General features: G+C 38.0%; 1 protein-coding gene across 3 annotated transcripts in view; it reads left to right on the plus strand.

The window, feature by feature from the left end:
• The window catches only part of LOC127569917 (glucocorticoid receptor-like), a 95,757-nt gene extending 69,809 nt beyond the window's left edge, over positions 1-25,948 (plus strand). For all 3 annotated transcript variants that reach the window (XM_052014974.1, XM_052014975.1, XM_052014976.1), the window contains exons 4-9: positions 1,042-1,158; positions 3,338-3,616; positions 6,787-6,931; positions 15,714-15,844; positions 19,041-19,198; positions 20,907-25,948. In XM_052014974.1, the coding sequence (XP_051870934.1) occupies positions 1,042-1,158; positions 3,338-3,616; positions 6,787-6,931; positions 15,714-15,844; positions 19,041-19,198; positions 20,907-21,062 (986 nt within the window). In that variant the 3' untranslated portion in view covers positions 21,063-25,948. The remainder of the gene's footprint in view (positions 1-1,041; positions 1,159-3,337; positions 3,617-6,786; positions 6,932-15,713; positions 15,845-19,040; positions 19,199-20,906) is intronic.
• Positions 25,949-26,447: the final 499 nt, after the last annotated feature.

Below are 26,447 nucleotides of genomic sequence, written 5' to 3' on the forward strand. Positions count from 1 at the left end.
TGTGTTTTTCCTTGCACTTGTGTAGGAATTTTTTTTTGGTTAAATATTGGTCATTTAGATCATTTGTTCCCTATGGTAGTTTAAATATACAAGTGGAGCTTTTACCTTACTGGGTATGTACAGGTGTTACAGGAAGATTAAATTAGTATTTTTACGTCCATCTGTATCGTTACCCATTTACTGGTCATCCTTGTGTACTGTTGTTGGTTTAAGTTTAATAGCCTGGTTTGTGACTTTTCTTTCTTCTTATTCCTAATGCCACATTGCCTATTTTGCCATCATCTTTTTACTGAATTCTTATTTATTAATCAAAACCAAATCCAATATAGTCTGTCATGTTATCAGTTCTAGATCACATATCAACTCTGAGACACTACTCTAAGTGTATCCTGGCATTTTGGAGACACCAGACTGCAGATGCTGTAATCTGGAACATTAAAAACAAACTGCTTGAGGAACTCAGCAGGTCAAGCAACAATAATCCTAATGCAGGGTCATGACCTGAGAAGTTGACAGTCCCTTTACCTCCACAGATGCTGCTCAACCTCCTGAGTTCCTCCAACGGTTTGTATTTTTTTGCATCCCGGTATTTTGTTGCCTTTAAGAATTGAGCTGTTCTGATTTTTCCCAGTCCTATACTGAAATTAATATCTCCCATGAAAAACATAATTGTTGCTACTTGTTTCTCCAACTTCCATATATTTACAAGCATTATTACATCATTTCTATCCAGACTATGAATTACTTTTGCAATGGTCTTGCATCTTTGGGTATTCCTTTTATCTTGTAGTGTTTCCATTGCTTGATCATACAAGCTGGAAGTCCTTTTTCTTATTAATATAATTACGTCATTCAGCAGTATTGCCATTCCTACTTCTTTCAAAATCTCCTAGTCTTCCAAAGGTCCTACTGCTCAGATTGTTTACCTCCCATCTTGCCTAAAGTAGTTGCATATGCCTTTTGCACTGTGTTGCCTCTGAACCAATGGAAATGTTAGTTGTGGTAGTGATATCTTCATTAATTTTGCTGTTTTCCCTGTAGGGCAGCATAACTACCTCTGTGCTGGAAGGAACGACTGCATCATTGACAAGATTCGCCGAAAGAACTGCCCAGCTTGTCGTTTTAGAAAGTGCCTCCAGGCTGGGATGAATCTTGATGGTAAATTTGGTTCACCTTTTTAGAAGAAATAATGTTAATTTCGAAAATTCAGGCCATTGTGATCAAATGGATAAATGCTGAGGTGATGAGAAATGTTGGTAATCAGAAATATCTGGATGTCCTTGCATCTAAATCAGAGAAATTTGGCAATCTATTAGGAAATAAAATGATTTGATAATTTTTATAATGAAGGGATTGGAGTATAAGAACAGCTGTTTTACTAAAATTATACAGGAGCATACGTGAATTATATGGCATAAACCAGATAAATAATTTTAGCTCCTTTTCCAAGGAAGAATATAGTTAGTTTACTCCATGGAATTCTGGACTGAAGTAATTGTCTATGAGAAGAAATTAAGGGAATGATCTATATTTCTAAAATTTTAGAATGGGAATCTCATTAAGATGAACGATAGCCTGATGTTGGGAGAATGTTACCCTGACTGACAAATCTATAACTAGGAGATCTGTGACTTGGAATATCAAGATGACCATTTAGGACTGGTGATACCAAGAAATGTGTTCATTTGACTTGTGATCCTTTTGAATGCTCTGACCCAGATACTTGTGAATGTTCAGTCATTAAGCATATTCATTGCAGACTCTGCCAGCTTTGTAGATTCCAAGGCTATGCACGAATATTTGTATAGTGCACACAGATGTAGTTGCGGTTGATCGGATATGTTATTGAATGGCAGAGCAGACCTGAAGATCAAATGCCCTACCTTTTGATCCTAATGTTTTTGTCTTATTTAATCCTCCTAGCTAGACCTCCCACTTGTGGCATTAACCTCTCCATATCATAGTCATGAGAGTGAAACATCTGATGTAATTTTCTCAGCTTCTAATTATAGTGCAATTGATTCTGCGTTTACTACTTGTTCTGCACCCGTCCTGGGTTCTGCTCTAGTTTCTCTACTGCTTTTACACCAAATCTCAGTGGTTGTCCTGTCAAAATTTGAAAATTGAAACCTGTATCAATTTATCTCTCAGCCCTGTTTTTTTTCACTTCGTCACATCCTACCCTACAATTATTTATGACTTGCGTCAAACAAGTTTTAGCTTTTTCTTGTCCTCTTCCCAACCCAATGCTGCCTCCATTTCTGCAGGCTTAATAAACTTCAATCCTATCTTTTGCATTTTTTCCAGTTGACTTTTAATTGCAGAAGTTTACCAGTTCTCAAGGCATTAGTAAAAACCTTGCTTCTAGACCATTTTAAACTATTGTAATTAATGTTTCTTTACCATGTTTCAGTTATAGGTTGGAGTTGGTTTTAAGTCCTTTTAACATGTTTCACCATAGCAGCAGAATGGCATATGGTGTACTTTATATTATGAATCTTCTGTCCTTTGTAAAGTATTACATATAATCATCTGCCATCTTTTGTTCCATACTATTGACGGTCCACCACTATATAAGAAAATGACTTAAAGCCAAAATTTGGTTTATTGTCCTATGCACAGGTGCAGTGAAAAACTTGCAGCAACATCACAAGCACATAGCATATTAGCAGCATTCAGAAGAAAAACATAAATTAATCATAAATTATACACAATTTTTACAAGAAGAACATAATTAGAACAGAAAAAACAGAAGTCCATCTTAGTGCAAAGTGATCAAAGTCATTAAACTGTAGTGATTAGGGTTTTGCCAGTTGGTTCAAGAACCGAATGGTTGAAGGGAAGTAGCTGTTCTAGAACCTGGTGGTGTGGTACTTCGGGCTTCTGTACCTCCTGCCTGATGGTAGCTTCAAAAAGATGGCATGCCTGCAATGGTGGTGATCTTTGACGATAGATGTTGCCTTCTTGAGGCAGTGCCTCCTGTAGATAGTACCAATGGTGGGGAGGGATGTGTTGGGCAGAGTCCATTACTCTCTGCAGCTTCTTGCGTTCCTGTGCATTTGAATTGCCGTACCAGACCATGATGGAACCAGTCGGGATACTTTCAGCAGTGCATCTTTAGAAATTTGGTGACAAGCCGAACCTCCTAAGAAAGTAAAGACATTAGCGTGCTTTTCTTAAGATTGCATCTATGTGCTGGGTCTAGTACAGGTCATCCCATATGTTAAAGTCCAGGAATTTAAAGCTGCTGACTCTCTCCACTGACAACTTGACTTGATGATGCATCCTACACATTACATCAAAAATAGATATTTCTTTCATTTAATTTTATTTATAGCTCGGAAGACAAAGAAGTTGAACAAGATGAAAGCACCACATACCAGCACCTCAGAAATAACATCAAAGGCAGCACCACAGGACTTTTCTTTAGTTCGGCCTCCTTTGCCTGCTTTGAATCCATCTACAATCTCGATCCTTGAGGTGATTGAGCCAGAGCTGTTGTATGCAGGATATGACAACTCTCTGCCTGATTCGCCTCACCGGCTTCTGTCAGAATTGAATAACTTAGGTGGGCTACAGATGGTCTCAGTTGTGAAATGGGCAAAAGCTCTACCAGGTAAGTGATCATGCATTATGTTTTGAAAATTTGTAAAGGATTCTTAAGTAAGTCCTTTTCATTTAGAAAGAATAAATTTGTCACCTTCTCTTGAAGTTGTTATCTTCTTGGCAGCATGAAGTTGCTGTCTTCTTGGCAGCAAAACTTTTTATGGATACCTTTCATCCATTTATACTTCATCTAAATGACTAACATATGCTTGTGAGTTATGACATTTAGGTACTAATAAAACTATTTAATCACAAGGATTATATTTGGATTCTGGAATAGGAACAGAAATAAATGATTTTTTTTTAGATTGGGAACACTGACCCCATGCAGGTGGAAGAGAATTACAGAAAATTGTAATAGCACTATGCCTGAAATAGTCCGGCTTAGTTATATAAATCAAAAAGTCTCTGGACTAATTTCCTATTTAGAAAATGACTTTGTCTGCTATTTTAAATTAACAGCCTCTATACCTTGACCACACATCAGGTGACTATCATAATTTGTACACTTGTGTATTAGAGATTTTTGTGTATCTGAACATTGGGGCATGTTGTTAAGGTGAAGGGAAGCTTTACTACTGATGCTATTGTGAATGTGCATAATCAGACATTAAATTCAAAATTGCTGTTTATTTTCTAGCACTTGCATCCCTTAAGTACTTACCACCAAAAAGGGATTTCCTTCCTGTATTTTACTTAATTTTCTGTGGAATATTTATTTTATCTATTGACCGAGTATTATTTTTATGTTCTGTTATTGTGATACGTGTTGACATTATGGTCCATAATTATCAAACTAAGCAGAAGTGAAAGACAAGGAAAAGCCATTTCACGTGTTCCCACAGCATGTTGTCAAATCCAAATTTTAGGATTCAAAGAAGTCCTCATTTTTTTCCTTTTTCTCTTGGCTACTAAGCTGAATTCTAGAATACCAATCTCACCATAAAACCTACATTTACAGCTGGAGTCAGTTAACATTATTGGACCAGATCTTGTTGGCAAGGGCCCGCTGCCAACAGTCATCCCACACTTGTATGATCCAGAAACAGAGGATCTATCTTGCTGTCCCAAAGAGTCGTGGACTCCAGGGGCGGTGGGTGGGGGCGGCACAACCTGAACAATGATGGGGCCTCCAATACCTCAGAGAAGAAGCTGCACCCCTTGAAATGCTCTGAAACCTTGGCAGCCTGCAAAATCCTGCCCCTAGCTTTACTGACTGTCAAAGCTCTGAGGGATGTAAATGTAATTGAACAACTCTGGCATTCAGAGCCACTTAAAAACTGTGAAAATGAAAATAAAAAGATAAGGATTAAAAGAAATAAAATTAAGTAAAATAACAATAAACTTACTTGAAACATTAAACCAAAATAATTTTACAAAACAAACTTTGGTTAATTACCTGGCCCCACAATTTTCCTTGGACCCTGAAGTCACAGAATCTGTATCAAATGAATGATTCAAGACATAATTTCTCCTGATTGTAAATTTTGAAGAATCTGTATAATGAGGGGGCTCTTCTGCTGTACTCTGCCAGCCAGGCCCAGACCAATATAAACTACATTAACTACTGGAAACAAGGTCAAGATCCTCAGTTGACAGAATCACTAAATCAATGTATACGTCTTTCAAAACTGTAAAACAAATACATTTTAATAAATTCACACAATATTACTGCTGAAGGTAACATACAAAAACTTCATAAACGGATCACAATAATGTTGACAGTTGGGCTTTGAAATGCATCCAGTATACACCATTATAAGGAAGCTTGTTAAAGAAAAAAGTTTATTTTTGTTACTGTTTCTTTTATTATTCACTTCTCAAATGTGTTAGTAAGTGCCAAGGCCAGCATTTTCCCATCCCTAATTGCCTCTGCGAAGTTGGGTGAACCATAGCTGTAGTCTTTTTGGTGAAGGAACCCCCCATTGCTATTGGGTATGGAGATCCAGGATTTAGACCTAACGTGGATAAAGGAATATTGATATATCTTGAGGTCAGATGGTGTACATCTTAAAAGGGGACCTGCAGGTGGTGGTGCTCCCTTGTGCCTGCTGATGTTATCCTCATTCATGGTGGAAGTTGTGTGATTGTGAAATGCTGAGGGAGTAGCCTAGCTGAATAGTTGCAGTGCATTTTGTTGTTGGTGTTTCCTGCAGCAAATGGTGCATCAGTGGTAAAGGGAATTTATGTTTTGGCTGGTGAATATGGTGCCAAATCAGTTGGTTGTTTTTGTTATGGATGGTGTTGAGCTTCTTGACTATTGTTGGAGCTATGCTGATCCAGGTAAGAAGAGATTATTCCATCATGCTCCTAACTTACTGCTTGTAGATGGTGGAAAGGCTTTGGGGTAACGAGGGATGAGTCACTTGCTGCAGATAGCCAGCCTCTGAGCTACTAATAAAGCCACATTATGTGGCTGGTCCTGTTTGGATTTTTGACATTGTTGGTGGGTTCTCCACAGTGATAATGTCATTCGCTCTTTCTTGTTGAAGATCATTCCCTGGTACTTCTGTGGTACATGTGTTTCTTGGTACTTGCAGCTGATATGAACATGAGTTAGGCTCAGCCACTTCAAGCTTGTGACTGATCTGATTGTAACCTCACGTCAGCATGCCTATCAACCTTCGGTAAATTCTTGCTACCTTGCCTATTACCTATCCACCTTTCCCTTTAAAAATATTCAAAGGCTCTGCTTCCACTGCCCTTTGAAAAACAGATCCAAAGAATCATGACCCTTTGAAAGAAAAATTGTTATCTCATCTCCATCTTAAAAGAAACCCTTATTTTTACACAGCAACTCCCTGGTTTTATATTCTCCCCAAAGAGAAAATAACTTCTCAACATCCACCCTGTCAAGATCCCTCAGGATGTCTCATTCAAGTCTCCTGAACTTCAGCAGATACAAGCCTGGCCTGTCCAACCATCTGTCATAGGATAGCCTTGGTATTATTGTAGTAAACCTACTCTGAGGAGCATTCAACATAGTAACATCCTTCAGCAAATGATACAGATTTTTAAAGGCAGTATCTGTAGATTTCTACCCTTGTTGGAGTAACAATATTTATTTGGGAAATTAACTTTTTGTTAAAAATCATACTTAGGACAGAATAGCACTGGCTATCCTATTATTTTTATTGGTGTCCAGGTGAAATCATGTGGAGTATTGGTTTCTTTCTACAGGATTCAGATCCTTGCACCTGGATGACCAAATGCTGTTGCTGCAGTATTCTTGGATGTCTCTTATGGTTTTCAGTCTTGCTTGGAGATCTTACAAACACACCAACAGCAGTATGCTCTTCTTTGCACCAGACTTTATCTTCAATGAGTAAGTATTGCATCCCAGTTTGGCATGGGTAGTTCTTAGAAAATATTTGCAATTCCAAAAATTTGCCTTTAAAGAAGAACAAAATGATGACATTGTAACAATTATTTTTAGGGAGAGGTATAAAACATAATATTGCTGTGTCCCTGAATTAGGCATGAGGTTTAACTCTTTAAAGTGACAGCAGTGGATAGCTTAACAGTACATTCCTGTGTTGTGGTGGTATTCTTATTCTTACTAATAGAGTTGTTTTTTGTTTAAAAGGAAAATGGATCCCAAATAACTTAAATCTTTCCACATAAGAACAAAAGAAATGAGTGCACGATAGGCAGTCAGCCTCTCAAGCTTGCTCTGCCTTTCAGTGTTGTCATGGCTAACATTTTCCTGTGCTTTCCTCATACCTTTTGAGTACCTTTGTAAATGAATTGTCTACCATCATGAATATATTCAGTGACCCTGCCTGTTAAGCTCTGTAGGGTGGAGAACTCCAAAGAGCTCCAATCATCTGAGACAAGATATTCCTCCTCATTTCCATCCTAAATGGGTGATCCTTCTTCTGAATCTTAATTGGGCAACCTTTTATTCTTAAAATTAGATATGAGTTATGTTAAACTAATAATTCACATCTGTGCCATATGCCTACAAAAAGATGGAATTGTTCTAAGACTATGTGGTGCAATTTATGCTTTTGATTTCGAGGTGTGTAAGGATATGGCACGCAGGCATGGAATTCATTATGCATCATTGACCAGAATTGTGCCACATTGTGGTCTTACACAAAACATAAAGTTAAAACAGAAAATGCTGGAAATACTCAGCAGGTCAGGCTACATCTGTGGGAAGAGAAAGAAAGTTAACGTTTCAGGTCAAAGACACTTCGTCAGAACTGGGAAGGAGACAAAAGAAGCTTGTTAAGCTGTAGGGAGGGGGAGGTGGCTCTGATAGGGTATAATCTGGATAACCATGTGGATGAGCTCTTCAAAAAAAGTTATTTGGCCAATGAGTGAATGGGAGCAGTTAGAGAGTGAGAATAGAGACAAAATAATATAGAAGTTGCTAAATGTAGAGCAGAAAGGCATGCCCATCAGGTCAGGCTGTGATGTCCTCCACTCCCAGAAAAAATAGGGAAAAAAAAACAAGCAGAGCTAATATCACAAATGGATGACTGATACAGACAAAGAAATCAAGTTACTTGAAGTTGTCATATTCAATATTGAGTCCAGAAGGCTGCAATGTGCCCAGATGGAGAATGAGTTGCTGTTCCTCAAGCTTGTTGGGCATTATTGTAAAAGTACTGTTAGGTCTGACTAATGTTGGATGGAGAATTAAAGTGGCAGGGAACAGGAAGCTCAGGGTCATCCCTGTGGACTGAATGCTCCACAAAGTAGTTTTTATTTGGTTTCTCCAGTGTAGAGGGGAACACATTGTGAACACTAAATGCACTACATTAGATTGGAAGAAGTATAAATGAATCACTTCCTCACCTGGAAATGCTGTTTGGGTTGCTGGATGGTGGAAAGGGAATACGTGAAAGGACCAGTGTTGCAAGGGAAAGTGCTGTAAAAGGAAGTGGTTGCTGGGAATAGAAGAGTCGACCAGGAAGTCAGAAAGGCAGTGGTCCCTGTAAAATGCTGAAAGGGAGTAGGAGGGATGTGTCTGATAGTGGAATCTCTTTGAAGGTGGAAATTGCAGAGAATAATCTGTTGAATGCAGCGGCTGGTGGGGTAGAAGGTGAGGTGAGGCAACTCTCTCCTTGTTCTGTCCTGGAGAAGATGGGGTGAATGCTGAGACAAGGGAAATGGATGTGATGCAATCAAAGGTTTTATTAACAATGCTAGAGGGGAAACCATAGTTCAGGAGGAAGGAAATACTTCCGATGCATCTGTATGAAAATTATCAGAAGTGTCACAGATATAAATTGGGAGGGTCTGAACCAGATAAGAAAGGATAGGGTCGAGCTAGGAAGAAATAAATTCAGTGGGGCAAGAGCAGGCTGAAACAATGGGTCTGCTAGGGCAGTCTTGCTTGTGGATTTTGAGCAGCAGATATAAGTGGGCTTTGTAGAGATGAGACCCCACCTTCAGGCTGGAAGCTGTGGAGGGAAGATCTCAGTGTGCACAACATGGTGGTCTCTACATTGGGGAAACCGAATACAGATTTGGTGACTGCTTTGTGGAGCACCAGTATTCAGTCTGCAAAAGGCAACCTTAAACCTAAGCTTCCCGTTGCCTGCCACTTTAATTCTCTATTGCACTTCCACTCTGACCTATGACTTTGTGGCCTCCTATACTGTTACAGTGAAGTCCCACACAAGCTTGGGGAACAACACCTCATCTGGGCATTTTTCAGCCTATTGGATTCAATATTGAATTCTACAACTTCAGGTAACTTGATTTCTTTGTCATCCAGCCATCAGTGATCCATCTGTGATATGTTCAGCTTTTGTTGTTTTTTTCAGTCTGGAGGTAAAGGTCATGCCCAGCCTTACCTGCCAGGCATGTCTTCCTGCTCTGCATTTTGCAACTCCTACATTGTTTTGTTTATGTTCTTTCATCCATGTTCTCACTCTCTAACTGCTCCCATTCATTTATTGACCAGATAATCTTGTTTAGAGTTTATCCCCGTGGTCATCCAGGTTTGATCCACCCTTCTTGCAGCTTAACAAGCTTATTTTGTCTCCTTCCCAGTTCTGACAAAGGGTCTTCAACCTGAAATATTACCTCTGTTTCTCTGAAAATCAAGAAAATTGAAAACCCTGCAAATATTCAGCAGGTAAGGCCACATCTGTTAGAAGAGAAATGGAGTTAACGCTTCAGGTCAGAGATCCTTTTCTTCACACAGATGCAGCCTAACCTGTTGAGTATTTCTGGCATGTTCTGGGTTTTTTTTTGTTTGATTTCAGCATCTGCAGTTTTTTTTATTTTTAACAAAATATAAAGTTGTCTATTTGGTGAGAAGGTAATTATTTAGAAGGTAATTATTTATAAGGTAATAAGTGAGCAGATCTTGAACTGAAATTTGGTTTAATGTTCAGCATTTCACTTGGAACTTTCAGAACTGTGAAAGAAACTGAAAGTTAGTCAGCAGTTAACTGAAGCTGCTTATCAGGAGCCAGTTAACAATTAATCAGCTGAACATGTTTGTCCAAATGGGGAGTAAATTACTCTGAGTAGGGAGCTGAGTCCTTGCTTGTAATTTGCATACAGTTCAAAAGTTTAGAAAAGTAAATATTATTACCTGCTACAGCATAGTTTTAAGTGGAGTATTTCAAACAGAATGTGAGTAAAGAATTTGGTTGGAAGGTGTTTTGGTGCAGTGGGGGAAGATGATATCAGTGGTTGTAGGCTTGAGACAGTATGTATTTAAAACTTTATCCAGTATTTGCTTATATTTGTAAGTAGTAAGTGAAATTGTATATTGTGTTTACAAGTCATGTAAGTATAAGTTGTTGCTTGGACTGTAAAATGTGGGAGATTGTGGACTGCGAGTGAATGTGTCTGCAAGAAAACATCTCCATTCTTGAACTTGTTTGCATTTGACTTAGTCACGGAGTTGTACAGCACAACAGGCCCTACAGCCCAACTCGTCCATGCAGACTAAGGTACCTACTTGACCTAGTCCCATTTGCCTACATTTGGCCCATATCTCTCCAAACCTTTCCTATCAATGTGCCTGTCCAAATGCCTTTTAAACATTGTAATTGTTCCTACCTGTATACACTTCCTCTGGCAGCTCATCCCCCCGCCCTTGACCGTCAGTCCCCTTTAAATCATTCCCCTCTTACCTTAATCCTATGCAATCTAGTTTTAGGCTCTCCTACCCTGGGAAAGACTGTGACCATCCACCTTATCTATGACCCTCATGATTTTATAAACATTTATAATACCACCCCTCAGCCTCTTTCACTCCAGGGAAAACAGTCCCAACCTATCCAGTCTCTCCTTATAAATCTAGTCCCGGCAAAATTCTTGTGAATGCTTTCTGCACCCTCTCTAGTTTAATTACATTCTTCCTATGGTATTGCGACCAGAACTGCACACAATACTCTAGGTGTGGTCTCACCAACGCCTTGTACAGCTATAACATGACATCCCAACTCTTGTACTCAGTGCCCCAATTGATGAAGGCAAGTGTGCCATACACTTTTTTTTAACTACCCTGTCAACCTTTGTCACCAGGGAACTATATACTTGTACCTATAGGTCTCTCTGATCTATGATACTTCCCATTGCCCTGTCATGCACAGTGTTGAGCTGGAACCCAAGATAGAAATGCTCTAATACATAAAGAAAAGGCAAGAGTACATCTCAGTCCCACTTTGAGAACATGAGAAATAGGGAATAAGAATAGGGTATCGAGCCTTTGAACCTGCTGTGGCTTTCATTAAGATCATGGCTGATTTTCTACCTTGGTGTCGTTTTCAGCATTCTCCCCATAACGCCTGATTTTCTTAAAGTCCAGAAATCTATCAACCTCTGTAATGAGTGACCACAATGAATGGGAAATTCCAAAGGTTCACTGCCCGCTGAGTGATGGAATTTCTCCTCATCTCAGTCCAAATTGGCAAGCTCCTTATTCTGAAACTCTGATCCTTGGTCCTAGACTCCTTAGCCAGGGGAAACCTTCCTGAATCTACACTGTAAGTTTCAATAAGATCTCTCATTCTTTTAAACTGTAGAGAATTTAGGCCTTCTCTGCTCAACCTCTTCTTGTACAAAAAACCTGCCATTCCTGGAACCATCTGTTGAATCTTCTTTGCAGTTGCCATAGAGGAAGTGCAATCCTATCTCTGGTAAGGAGATCAAAGTTACACAAGGCCTTATTACACATTTGCTGTAAGACTCAGTTATTCCTGTATTAACATCCTCTTATAATAAAGGATAACATACCAGTTACCCTCCTAACAGGTTATTGCACCTCCATGTTGGCTTTCAGCAATTTGTATACAAGCATGCCTTGATCCCTTTTGAACACCAACACTATCCACAATGTACACTTTTCCATAATATATTCTATCCCTGGAAGCATCATCATCCAATGTACTCTCAATCCCACCTAGTTTAGCATTGCCAATGAATTTGAAAGTATGTTACTGGGTCACCTCAGCCAAATTATTGATAGAGATATGTGCTTGAGCCTGAGCTGTTCACAATGTCTATGGTGCCCCACTAGTCACAGCCTGCCAAACTTGGAAATAAGGCATTTAGTCCTCAATCCAAGTCAGTACTTTACCCTAATTCCATCTGCTCCTGGGTCCATGAACAAAGGTGAAGGATCAGAACAGGAGTGGTGTGACTGATAAGTGCAGAATAAGGGAAATGCAAACAAGATGGAAAATTTGGAAACCAGAAATTATCCCTTGTTGGACGGCTTGCCACGATGCTTATCTTGGAGGTGAACTGCTATGCAGAGGGTAGAAAAAGCACGGAAAGCTCCCGTGGAATTTCTGAGAAATTCCATGATTGGGGAAACCATGTGTTATGCTGGAAATGTGAAACAAAAACAGAAAATGCTCAACACCCAGCAGATCATGCAACACCTGTGTAAAGAAAAATGGTTTGCATTTCAGGTCAAAGGCCTTTATCAGAACATATATTGTCATTCATGTTTTGGTCTGGAGATTGGTGAGTGCTAGGAGCTAGGAATTGAAGAAAAACACTGCAAAGGTTATAATCTCTGGTTTATCATTTATAAATGCAATTTGCATAGGTATAAATTGAAACTGATAGGTATAAACGGCAGGCACGGTTGTGTAGCGGTTAGCATAATGCTTTACAGCGCCTGCGACCGGGTTCAATTCTGGCCACTGTCTGTAAGGAGTTTGTACGTTCTCCCCATGTCTGCGTGGGTTTCCTCCAGGTGCTTCGGTCTCCTCCCACGTTCCAAAGACATACGGGTTAGGAAGTTGTGGGCATGCTATGTTGGCGCCAGAAGCGTGGTGACACTTGTGGGCTGCCCCCCAGAACACAAAGCAAAAGATGCATTTCACTGTGTGTTTTGACGTACATGTGATTAATAAAGATATCTTATTAAGAAGGCTTAAGGGGTGATGTAGGAAAGAGAGGTTTCACTTCCTGTGACATGAGTACCAGTAATGGAACAGAAAGGAACTGTCTCATTAGGACAGCTTCCACCTCAACAGGGCTGGACCAGAGTCTGGGCAGCAATGATAAACAGGTGGTCAGAAACACTTTAAATGAGTAAACAGTGTGCGAAATGCTTAGGGTAGGAAGGTAGTAATAATAATCGTTGCAAAATAGCTTAAGGGAAAAGAGCAGAAGGTACCACAGGTAAAGGGAAAACTATAAACAACAAAGTAGTCAGACCAGAAGACTAGGATAAGAAATGTATGATTGTACCTTTGGAGCAGGACAATAAAAAAAAATGGCTGAATTGAGTGTCCAGTTTGCAAGTTTACAGTATGAATGATAGAATGAATTGCAGTACGATAAGAACTGGGAAGTAAATATACTACAGAAAAGATGAAGAAAATTGTGGAGTGGAGGAGAAAGCTTTGTGATAAAGCATAAAATCACTTTAATAAATACAGAGGATACAACAAAATAAGCAGACTCAGACAGCTCCAGGGATAGAATTTTTAAAAAACAGAAAATGACTTGAGACTCAAAAGGAGGTTGTGCATAGACAACCTGGTATAATAGAAGTGACAGACTGCATAAGTACACAAAAATAAACAAGCATGTAGCAAAAGACAAAGCAGTTTTAATAGGGGTTATAACATTCATTTAGATTGAGATAAAGTGACCAACTTCATCTGAAAGGTAGTAAATTTATGGATCAGGTAATCCAGTGGTTTTCTATTAATTTCTCTTTCTTTTTCAATCTTTTTATTAGTTTTCAAATTAATACAGATTAATATATCAATGTTTATACATGTAATACAAAGAGATCAGGAGAACAATCATGACATGGATAATCATAAAGAACAATAAAGTATTAAAAAAAAATCTGGAGATCCAATGATCTGTTAGTGAATGAATATAATATAAAAGAAAAAGATTTATTATAAAATATAAAAGAAAGAAAAAAAATCCCCAAAACAATAAGAAAAATTATGAACAGTATATCAAAGCAAACTAAGCTAAGGAAAAAAAAATTCAAAAAAACAGAAAAAAAATGGACTAAAATTTCTCAATAGAAACAGCAATATTATATCATCAACTCCGTTCCTCTAAATTAAAAGGTTTTCTATTAATTTCTAACATTTGAAGAACATACTATTTTGGCCATGAGCCTTATTGATCCATAATGGTGGCAAAAGATATGTGGGCTTAGAGCCTAACAGGATGCTGTCATCAGAAAGCTGCAGATTAGTAGCAAAAGTACTTTCTCATAGAGGTTTTGTATGCCATTTTAGGGCACAGTGACAATATAATTAATGAATTTTGTGACAGAGTTGTGGTATGTTACATTGCAATAGTTGTGAAAGTTCCAAAAAATAAGTAGATGCTTAATTCTCCATAATACTCTTTTTCCCTTAGACTTGTGGGTAGTTGCATCAAAATCTTGTGTCCTTGTCAGTCTTTCTGCAAATCAGTGGAGAGATTGATAAGGATACAGACCTCTTGGATTTGTTCTTGTTTATCATTGCTTCTAGGAATGCTGTTAATGGTGTTGGTTGCCTCTTATGATTGCCAAGGTTAGTTCTGGATATGGGAATGTTTGTTAATATTTCTGTTTACTGTTAGTGAATTAAAAGGAGTTGGTAAGGAGAGTGCTTCATGCATTTACTGTTAGTAATCAGTAGATTAATTTTAAAGTAATCAGGACTAATGGTGCAAAATGCTACTAATATTTAGATAGTCACCAGTATGTGTTTCATTAAAAACATTATTTGAGAGACAATATACTTGCACATTGGACATCAGAATATCACTTAATTATGAAGATCCTAAAATAAAGCAATGTTTTAAAACTATGGCAACTTTGGCCCAGATTTTGCAGTTGTAAAGACATGGAACTGTCAGCATTCTCTATTGCTATAACATGAAACTGACGGCAGTTTCTGGAATATGCATGTTTGCAGTGAGATGTGAGAATCTAGAGTTAAAGATTGTTATTCCCTGATCTGGCACACAAAGTGTGCTATTTTGCAGTCTTCTTCAGTATAATTATCGATTTAATCTACTTATGAACTATTCTTCCTATTACATACTTGCCACAAGGCCATATGTTTTCAGGGTGAGTTTTTAGCTAAATATAAAGCTGGAAGTACAACATCGCAAAATCTTGCACTTAAAAACACAACTTCATGTTTATGAATAACAATTGATTTAGATTATTATGGATTTTTAACATTTTTATTAAAAGACTTTTGTGTGGTATTTCAGTTTTTAACTTAATCTTTGTGTATGTTTCAGAGTTCATTTCACACTCAGTAAAATGTTTAAAACACAAGTTAAAAGTTGTACTTCCTGGTTTGCTGCCTGAGAGAATTCTTCAATGAATTTAGTTGCACAGCCAGCTTGATGACATCACAGTTGCTGAACTTCATTGTTCTTAAATTGCCACCTTAATGCCAGACAACAACTGACAATGGAAAAGGGCATGTTCATGTCACGAGGGGTTTGCAAAAAAAAAACAGGCCATTATCATTGTATTAAAGAACTTCACTAAGTATAACTCAGCTGAATATTGAATATAAGCAGCTCCCAGAGATTTCCACTTCTTAAAAAAAACCTAATTCACAATACTTTCAATAACCAATATAAAGGAATATAACAAGAATGATAAACGTGTTTGACATTTCCCTTTATTATTAAAGGAAACGGATGCAGCTGTCAACTATGTACGATTTGTGTAAAGAAATGAGCAATGTCGCATTGGATTTCAAAAAGCTTAAGGTTGCCTACGAGGAATATCTATGCATGAAGGCATTATTGCTGCTTGGTACAGGTAGGTATTCTGTTTGGGAATAGTAATAGACTGGATGCATTGTATAAATATTTCTGTTAATTTGTAGATGTTAATCACAATGCAGTAAATGCCAAGAACTAACATGATTATCTGAATTTTTAGCTGATTATTTCTAATTTTCTTATGCCATTGTAGAAGTATTCCAAAGAGAACATAAAATAGCAGGACAAGGTCACTTGGACCTTCCAACCTACCCTACCATTCAATCTGATCATAATTTTCATAATTTATAGAGTCACAGAGTTGTACAGCACAGAAACAGACCCTTTGGCCCAATTTGTCCATGGTGACCAAGGGGTCTATCCGAGCTGGTTCCATTTGCCTGCGTTTAGCCCATATTCCCTCAATTTTTTTTTCTATCCATGTACCTGAATAAATGTCTTCAAAACATTGTAATTGTAGCTGCCTCTACAGCTTTCTCTGGCGGCTCGTTCCATATACCCACCACCCTCTGTGTGGAAAAAGTTGCCCCTCAGGTCCCTTTTAAATCTTTCCCCTTTCGCCTTAAATGTTTGTCTTCTAGTTTTAGACTCCCTTACTTTGGGGTAAAAGACTGTGACCATCCATCTTTTCTATGCCCCCCATGATTTTATATACCTCCTTAGCCTCTTATGCACCAGGGAAAAAGGTCCCAGCCTATCCAGTTTCTCCTTGTAACTCAAGCCCTCCAGACCAGTAAAATCCTTGTGAGTCTTTTCTGGACCCTTTCCAGCTTAATGACATCCTTGCTGGGCAACCAGAACTGTGCACAATACTTCGTGTGCTCTCATCAGCATCTTATAAGGTTGTAACATGATATCATAACCCTTGTACTCAGTGCCCTAACTGATGAAGGCAAGCATGCCAAATACCTTCTTCACAACGCTGTGTCACCACTTTCAGGGAACTATGTACCTGTACCCTAGGTTTCTCCATTCTACAACACTCTCCAGGGCCCTACCATTTACTGTGTAAGCCCTGCCCTGGTTTAACTGACCAACATTTCGGATTTGTCCGAGTTAATTTCCATCTGCCATTCCTTGCCCACTTCCCCAGTTCATCTAGATCCTGTAGTAATCTTAGATAACTTTCTTCACAGTCCACTACACCATAAATTTTAGTGTCATTCACAAACTTACTAACCATGTTAGCAACATTGGCATCCAAATTGTTAACATAGATGACAAACAACGGTGGACCCAGTACCAATCCTTGTGTCACACCACTGGTCACAGGCCTTCAATCTGAATAACAACCCTCCAGTACCACCCTCTGTCTCCTTCCACCAAGCCAATTGGATAGCTCACCCTAGATCCCATGTGACCAAACCTTCCAGATTAGCCTACCATGTGGCATGTGGGACATTGTCAAAGGCCTTGCTAAAGTCCATGTAGACAATGTCTACTGCCCAGCCCTCATCATTCTTCTTTGTTATCTCTTCAAAAAAACTTAATCAAATTTGTGAGACACAGTTTTCCACGCACAAAGCCATTCCTGACTATCATTTATCAATCCTTGTTTTTCTAAATGCTGGTAGATCCTACCACTCAGAATGCCCTCCAGTATCTTTTCCACCACTGATGTTAGACTCACTGGCCTGTAGTTCCCTGGCTTGTCTTTGCACCCCTTCTCAAATAAAGGCACAACATTAGCCATCCTCCAGTCCTCTGGTACTTCACCCACAGCTAAAATTGTTCCAAGTATCTCTGCCAGGGCCCCTGCAATTTCTTTCCTAGCTTTCCACAATACCTTAGGATAACAGGCCACAGGGATTTATTTAACTTCATATCCCTTAGGACTGCCTGCACCTCTTTTTGTAATATGGATACGTTCCAATACATCACTATACATTTCCCTTAATTCCTTAGCTTCCATGACCTCCTCCACAGTAAATACAGATGAGAAATATTCATTTAACATCTCTCCCATTTCTTGTGACTCCACAGGTAGACAACCACATTGATCCTATTCATTCCCTAGTTACCCTTTTGCTCTTAATATGCTTGTAGAATCTGTTAGGATTCTCCTTTACCTTATCTACCAAAGCCATCTCATGTCCCCTTTTTGCCCTACTGATCTCCCACTTAACTGTACTCTGCATCTCTTGTACTTGAGGGTTTCGCTTGATTGCAGCTGCCTGTACCTGACATAAGCCTCCTCCTTATCTGCCTATGGCTACTACCTCTTCTCTGCCAGTTTACCATGGCTCTCAATTCCCCAATCTTTCATAACTTATCTGCTCCCTCTTTAAATACCCACAATGATCTTGCCATTAGAAGTAGGGCATTTGAACATTGAATTATGGCAAGGTCAAAAATACTTGATGACTGACCAGGCAATTTATCCTTGTCTGTAAGTTTTTCAGTTAAGATCTATTAAAAGCATTTGACAGCAGCAATTATAGAAGGTGACTCACCACCACCACCTTGAGGGCACCAAGGGATGGATAATATTTAATGACTGCCAGCAATGCCCCCACATCCTGAAAAATAAATAATAAATTTGTTGCAATCAAAACCTGAAAGCAACTGTATATGAGCAGAAAGTTAATGATTATAAACGTGATAAATTTATTAGTGTGGTCAATTAATAACGTGGCTCAATAACACCAATTTGGGGTCTGAGTTAGAAGATCATTAGATTGGAGCCACATTCCAAAACTTGGACTAGGCTAATATTCCAGAGCAATACTGAGGGAGTCCCACATTGTCATTTTGGATGTGGCATTGATAGATTATACTCTATTCAGAGTAACTTCCTTGCTTTTCCTCATGGTGCCAAGTGACATTGAAAGTCTGTGGATGAAACTTGCATTTTTTTTTATTTTCGACACTAAGCCTGTGTGATGTATTGACTGATGTAAATCTGTTAACCAGTGTCGTCAAAAGCAGATTGAAACCTTGCTGTGTGTATATTTTTGATCATTTGACGACACAACTTGGACAATTTTCTGTACTGACCATACAATACTGTGATACTTACTGAGACATTATAAATACAAGTTCATTATTTTAAATGGAGAATCATCATTTTCGTAAAAGACAGATTCTTGAAGAGATTGAATCTTCTTGCTGTCAGTCTCTAGAAGAAACAGATGTAGGAGTGGAGATATATTTTCCATTGGCATATCACGGCTTATATCAACTGTTGCTGCATAACTCATAAAACTTGTTCTTTTTTCCCCTGTTTATTATAGTACCAACAGATGGCTTGAAGAGCCAGGCTTCATTTGATGAGATTCGAACCTCGTACATAAAAGAGCTAGGGAAAGCCATAGTGAAGAGAGAAGGAAGCTCAAGCCAAAACTGGCACCGTTTTTATCAGCTGACAAAACTTCTGGATTCAATGCATGATGTGAGTAAAATTCTGGGGAACTTCAGTCCTTCAGTAAAAGTAAATGGTTTCAAGTGCACTAGCAAGCATACTGGTAAATCAAGTTATTGGTTGAGTAAACATTTTCTTCAAACACAGTCCAAGTTTTAAAAAGTCTGTCAAAAAAAGAATGAACTGATTGGGAAAGTGTTGTAGTTGCTGCATAGGTTACATGTATCAAAAAAGTTTTTTTAAATTGTTAATTTAACTATTTTCTAGTAATCAAACCAGCAGCAGGTTTACAAGTAGCTGGAACTTAAGTTTTAACCCCAAGCAATTGTTCTAATCCTTAGATACAAACATTAAAAGAGTTAACAATGGTGCAGTAATGAATCTTAACATCAACGTGGAAAAAGAGAAAACTTAAAAATAGGGAATTTTATGTTATGTGACGTGAAAATTCATTGGTTTTTTCCCACACAGCAAAATCATGAACATAACTAAGATCAGAATAGCGAGGGGTCACCTGAGGAGTTGTTTCCAGAATATAGCATCTCAGGGATCCAGTATCTCCTCTATTAGCAAAGTCTGTTCTGTAATATTTTTGCATTTTCACAAATTGATATTGGTTTATTATTGTCACTTGTACTGAGGTACAGCGAAAAGCTTGTCTTACAAACCAATCGTACAGGTCAATTCATTACACAGTGCAGTTACATTTGAGTTAGTACAAAGTGCATTGATGTAGTACAGGTAAAAACAGTAACAGTGTCACAGCTGCAGAGAAAGTGAAGTGCAATAAGGTGCAAGGTCACAACAAGGTAGATCGTGAGGTCATAGTCCATCTCACTGTATAAAGGAATCGTTCAATAGTCTTATCACAGTGGGGTAGAAGCTGTCCTTAAGTCTGGTGGTACGTGCCCTCAGGCACCTGTATCTTCTACCCGATGGAAGAAGAGAAAAGAGAGAATGTCCCGGGTGGGTGGGGTCTTTGATTATGCTGGCTGCTTCACCAAGACAACGAGAGGTAAAGACAGAGTCCAAGGTGGGGAGGCTGGTGTCCGTGATGCGCTGGGCTGTATCCACAACTCTGCAGTTTCTTGTGGTCCTGGGCAGAGCAGTTGCCGTACCAAGCCGTGATGCATCCAGATAGGATGCTTTCTGTGGTGCATCGGTAAAAGTTGGTGGGAGTCAAAGGGGACAAACCAAATTTCTTTAGCCTCCTGAGGAAATAGAGGCGCTGGTGAGCTTTCTTGGCCGTGACATCTACGTGATTTGACCAGGACAGGCTGTTGGTGATGTTCACTCTCAGGAACTTGAAGCTCTCAACCCTCTCGACCTCAGCATCATTGATGCAGACAGGTGCATGTACACTGCCCCCTTTCCTGAAGTCAATGACCAGCTCTTTTGTTGACACTGGGGGAAAGGTTGTTGTTGTGACACCATTCCACTAAGCTCTCTATCTCTGACTCATCGCTGTTTGAGATACGGCCTACAACGGTGGTATCATCTGCAAACTTGTAGATGGAGTTAGAGCAGAATCTGGCCACACAGTCATGAGTGTATAGGGAGTAGAGTAGAGGGCTGAGGACGCAGTCTTGTGGGGCACCAGTGTTGAGAATAATCGTGCCAGAGGTATTGCTGCCTATCCTCACTGTTTGCAGTCTGTTTGTTAGAAAGTCAAGGATCCAGTTAAAGAAAGGTAGCATTGGTTACGTTTTGCTAATATACTTGTTATTTTCTCTTATAGGCTGTTGAAGGGTTGTTGCAGTTTTGTTTTTATACTTTCTTGGAATCTAAGACTCTCTGCGTGGAGTTCCCTGAAATGTTGGTGGAAGTCATTAGCAACCAGTTACCAAAGGTTATGGCGGGAATGGCCAAACAGCTCCGGTTTCACCATAAGTGACTGCCTTAAAACAGGAAAAAAATGCCTTAAAGTTATCCTCCATAGCTTTTCGCAAAGTGTTCGGATTTTGGAAATGTTTGTCCTGCAAACGCTTGCCATTATGTCATATGCACTACATATGGTTTACAGAAGGTTAGACCTGGGCTGAGGTGAAAAGGTGACAGTTTTACAGCCTAGCAATTGTACAATGGACAAATATAGGTGGCAGAAAATCTGCATGTATTTTGTTGTGAACTTTATTTTTGTGTACTGCGATACCAGTTTGATTTTATGCATGCATTCTAATGAGAAGTTTACGGTGTATATCAGAAAAGGGAAAATTGTGCCTTTTTTAAGCTTTTTATGTAGCCAATTTGGACAGTTTACTCTATTGTTAATGCAGGAGAACTGGTAACTTGCTCAGTATTTTCTTTATCTGTATGTTTTTTTTATATAAGTGGAATTTGAGCCTGATAAAGTTTTCCTTTATAACCATCATGGAATTCTGTGTTGTACAAGTAAACTTGCCCATTGCTCTAATGTAAATGTGTAAAACCTGATCATTTTGTAATATACTGATCAACAAACTGGTATTTGAACTACCTGGAAAAAAAATCTGGTGTGTGATTTGAGAGGACAAACGTATTTCTGGAAATTATTTTACTTTTCGAGCTTGGATTATGTATGCCATTCTCTCTCTCTCTCTCTCTCTCTCTCACTCACAGATATATATATATATATATATATAATGACCTGGGTTACATTACTTATAGGAATTTACAGTGGCCATATATGATGAAGTGTCAATTAATTGCCATTGGCAACATGTGATACTTTATGACTTTATTTTGTTCAGTTCCAGTGCTTGTTGGTTCACCAATGCTGGTAGATTTATGCTCGTGCTCCACTATGGAGCCAACACAGCTTCTGTGATAAACTCCACGACATTAATTAGGAAAATCCCCTTTCAGTTTCAACGGGGATGGCGCATTCCTTAATGTAAGCATCTTATAGCATTTAAAGAGACAGTAGTCCAGTATAGAATAGAACTAATTCTGGTGATTTTAAAAGTTTCTATTTTTTAACTGTGTTGTTAGATTGCAGTTACATTATGTTTTCAGTAAATTTCTAGTTGATCAGTCAATCATATTCATGCTTCTGTCTGGTGTAGAGTTTGGAATTCATTGGAGGACAATACCACCATAATGTAGGGAAATAACTGGAGTTCCATTCATGATCATAGTTGCACAGATGGGATGATAATTCAAGATAAAATGATTATTATTGCAGTTAAGTCTGTGGACTGGAAATACACTTGGTGAAAGCAAGAATTGTCCTCGGAAAGAAATCAGAAAATGAAAAAGCTGAAATAGTTCGAAAATTTTTTTCCTCTTATTTGTAAATTACTCTTCTCCGCTCTGTGACATAGAGGTTACTACATCAATCAGCAGTGGTGTTTTAAATCAAACATGGTTCAGACAAAATAATTTAAACATAATCTTTGCTGTTTTCCATCACAATCTGATATACCAGTCCTATTGCTTGATTTGACCAAGAACTCAAACTAGTTAACAGAGACAGAATGTTGAAATAATGTGTTTAACTCCCTTTGGATCTCTCGTCATCAAATAACTGCCGCAAAACAAGCCATAAATCCCTTAAAGCTGTTTGATCCCTGTAATACAGTGGTGATCAGCTTAGAAAATATGCATGAAAAGGTTGGTGAAGTTGAATATGGGAGATGGGGGTGGGGAGGTGTGGAGTTGTGCAGCATTTCAACCATTGCAGTGAAATTCTATATTGCTGTTTTGCCACATTTAATTCAGTCACTTTTAGCATAGTATACCCTAATGTACCGTATGTATGAATTCCACTTCTGTGGTGTAACAAAGTGGTATATTTGGGAGGGGAAGGGTTAGGGGAAAAAAAAATCAATCCTGCATATTGGCACTGCATACTTAGTGAAAGGTAATTAAAGGTAAAAGTTGGTATTTCACTACAGTCTTACATGAGAGATTTAAGCTTTAATTAAAATTAAGATGTCTTTTCCTGAACCATTGCTCTTTAACAATTTCTGATCCCTAGTTAGCCATATTAGTGCTACACTAATTGCCCCTGTGTGTAACGATGAACTGGGCCTGGTACTGTGGATGTCCCACTTCTGTAAATAGCCCTTGCTACTGAACAAGTGGAAAGAGACAAGTTTGCTTTGGTTTCTTTTCTAATGACCCACTCACGGTGGTGCTGACCTTTTCTCTGTGTCTTGAAAATAAACAATTGAGTCCAGTAAAAATGTGTAGAGTATTTATAGCCCATAGATGGATGAAAGTATTCTTTAATATGGATACATGAGCTACTATTTAGCCAGTCTTTTTCTAAGGATTTTGTATTTTTTGGACAGTTGGATAAATTAGATCCCATGTTGACAATAATTTCAATAATTATGCCAAAAACAAAATTTACTTTTAATGTCTGTTCTAATTACTTTTCCGGGTGAGGAGAAAATGTTTTTAAGATATAGCTACAATTTTCCTTCAATGTAGGTTGTGACTGTTGATTTTAACCATTTTTACCAATGCTGTAGGCAGAGGCCTGATTTTAAATTGTTTTGTGTTAGTACAAAATTGTTGACAGGTCATATTCATGAAAGATTTGACACCTACTCTGCACCCATACAAGTTAGGATGCAGAATAGACAGGGAAAATACTTAAAGCCCAGCTGATTTTATCAAGGGTTTTATTTTGCAAAAGGTGCTTTATTAAACAAAAATTCTATTGTGGGCTGGACCCGTTGAGGGGAGGACAGTATATTTTTTTTAATTTCTGCCCTCCACACCTTAGGAGAAACAAGAGAACTATGTGTACAGCACCAAACAGGTGTGTCTATTCTAGCCATCACTCAGCAAAAGCAAAAATAAATTCTAACACCAGCCAATTCTGGACCACACCACTACATCCCTCCATTGTAAGGAGATGAGTAAATGCTGCAAATGTAGTTCTTTTTGGATGCTATGTCATGAATACAACCAAATCCCTGTCTTTGTATTTAGCTACGCATTATATATAGATAACCTAATAACAAATGCATAGATATATATTTTTCAAATTTGAAGCGGATCCTTTAAATATACTGTTTCTGGTGATATATAACAGGCTGATTTTGGTTCCTTTGTCAGTTTAGAAACTATATCTTTGCTCTTCACACTTTCTTTAAGCAGGATAGTTGTGGAAGATCTATATCAGTTATAATTGTGAAACAAAATGGAATGTACCCCTTGCTTCTCAGAGGAACTAAAATCTCTTGATATTATTTCAGTACATAGGATGCCCTTATATATAAAAAAAATTCAAACCTTGGACAACTTAGATTATTTCAGTTTTACAAGTAGCTGACTGATTTTAAATTATTTAAATTTCATGCAAATTGAGTGATGATAAATGTTCAGGAGGGAACAAATTTTGGAAAGAAAAATGACTGGTGCTTATGAGATGAAAAATTATACAGCAGTTTATAACAATATACTAAAATTGGATTGACTTGTGATTAAATAAGACCACCGGGAAAAAATATGGAGAAATTTTATAAGGTTTTAGATGGGTATATAAAGGGAGGAGATGGTAAGAACCTATTGAATAACTATAACCTGCCTCATCAAAATTAAATTTGGTTTACAAATTGCTAGTTAAAATCTGTTCGTTGTTTAATTCTGATGACAGTTGAAAAGTCATTGTCACAATACTAGAAGTACCTACAAATTATGGGTAAAAACTGCACAAGCCATACTGCTCACAGGTGTCCTACAAATTGTGTTCCAAGAACACACTACATTATTCCTTTTCAATAGGATCTAAATGAAACTGGAGGATTTAAAATGTATGCACATTCATGCTAAGTTCGTGAATACAATATTCACACATACCTAGTATAAGTGCCCAAAGCATTACTAGAAACGTAGTTCACATGAATCATGAAGAATTAAATATATTTATCAAACCTTAAACTGTTTAATTCAACTCCGTGAATAAGTTTAATACAACTTATCAATTAAGATATGAGAAAGGTATTTTTAAGAAAATTGATGATAAAAATTAAGATGACAGTGTTGTTTATTAACCTTTTATATAACTTGCCTAATCACATTGTCTTGACATATAATCAGGTTTACAAGGATGTAAAACTCGTTTAGAAATGGTGCCAATTTTGGTAAGACTAATTAAAACTGCTTAAACATAAGTTAATATAAAACAAGGACACTGTCACTTCAAATGTTAATGGTGTGCCTTTTACAGAGGGACAGAAGAACTTGTGTCCACCATGTAGAGATATAAATTCTTAAATATTTTTCAGAATTGTCTAATTTTGATTGTATATTTTAATGTCCATGCACTGAGATAATGTAAAGACCAGACAATCAAATGTGGCTCTATTACCTCAAAAAAATTTGCTCTTGTAGGTTATATACAGGATTGTGTGTAATAGTTCATTCATGATGTGCCATTTTTTGAAATATGGAGGGAAAGAATGAACAAATGCTAGCAATTTCATAATTGTGAGAGTGAAAAAAAGATATTGAATATTATGGAGAGCTTGCTTAACCTCCACAGCCTCTCATCTTCTCAATGTAAAGTGACCCATCAATAGGATAAAATCTGTGTGTAGCTTTCTCAAAAATCTTTTCGTTTCTTTGACTTATGTAAATCCAACAGGCATGTGTTTTTGTAGAATGTTTTTCCAGGATCCTGCTTCTCTTTATTATGCTTTGAACTGATCTTTGTGGTACTTCTGCAGTCATGTCTCATTTACTAATAGTGTTGCAGATGAAATTTGTGCAGGTGTTTAAGTCCAATAATTGTGAATAGCTTTCAACGATGCAGATAAATGGACAGAAATTGAATAATAAATTTGTTTTTCCACTAACCGTCTCACGTTGTTACTTAGAACAAATCCTTTCTTTTCAAGAAAGTAATAGAAAGCTTCAGAGATATTATTAGAGCAATAAAATGATGTACCAATTTTGTTATGGCATACTACCATCAAATGTGTTTAAATTGCTTCTCTTTCCCATTCATTTATCTATTCCTGCTTTGTCCATTTCCCATATTGCTCGGCCCCAACACCTCTCTTCAAAAGTTTAGCAAAAAGTACCTTAGGACTGCAAATGTCAAGAGGACCTTTTCCAAGCAGAGAGGACATGATGCCTGACCATTAATGGATAGTTATCTACAACATTGTTGTAGTGTTGCTGAGATTTGTCCAGAATGCATTATTGGGTCAAAATGCCCAGCCTTCATATAAACTTGTGCAAAACGTGCATGTTGCATAGGATCATCTAGTAATTTTGTAAAGTTGTAAATTATAAGACTATGTATCATGAACCCTCCAGTCAGTAAGGCAGCACAAGTAAA

Source organism: Pristis pectinata, chromosome 4 (genome assembly GCF_009764475.1).
Source record: "Pristis pectinata isolate sPriPec2 chromosome 4, sPriPec2.1.pri, whole genome shotgun sequence".
NCBI classification, from domain to species: domain Eukaryota; kingdom Metazoa; phylum Chordata; class Chondrichthyes; order Rhinopristiformes; family Pristidae; genus Pristis; species Pristis pectinata.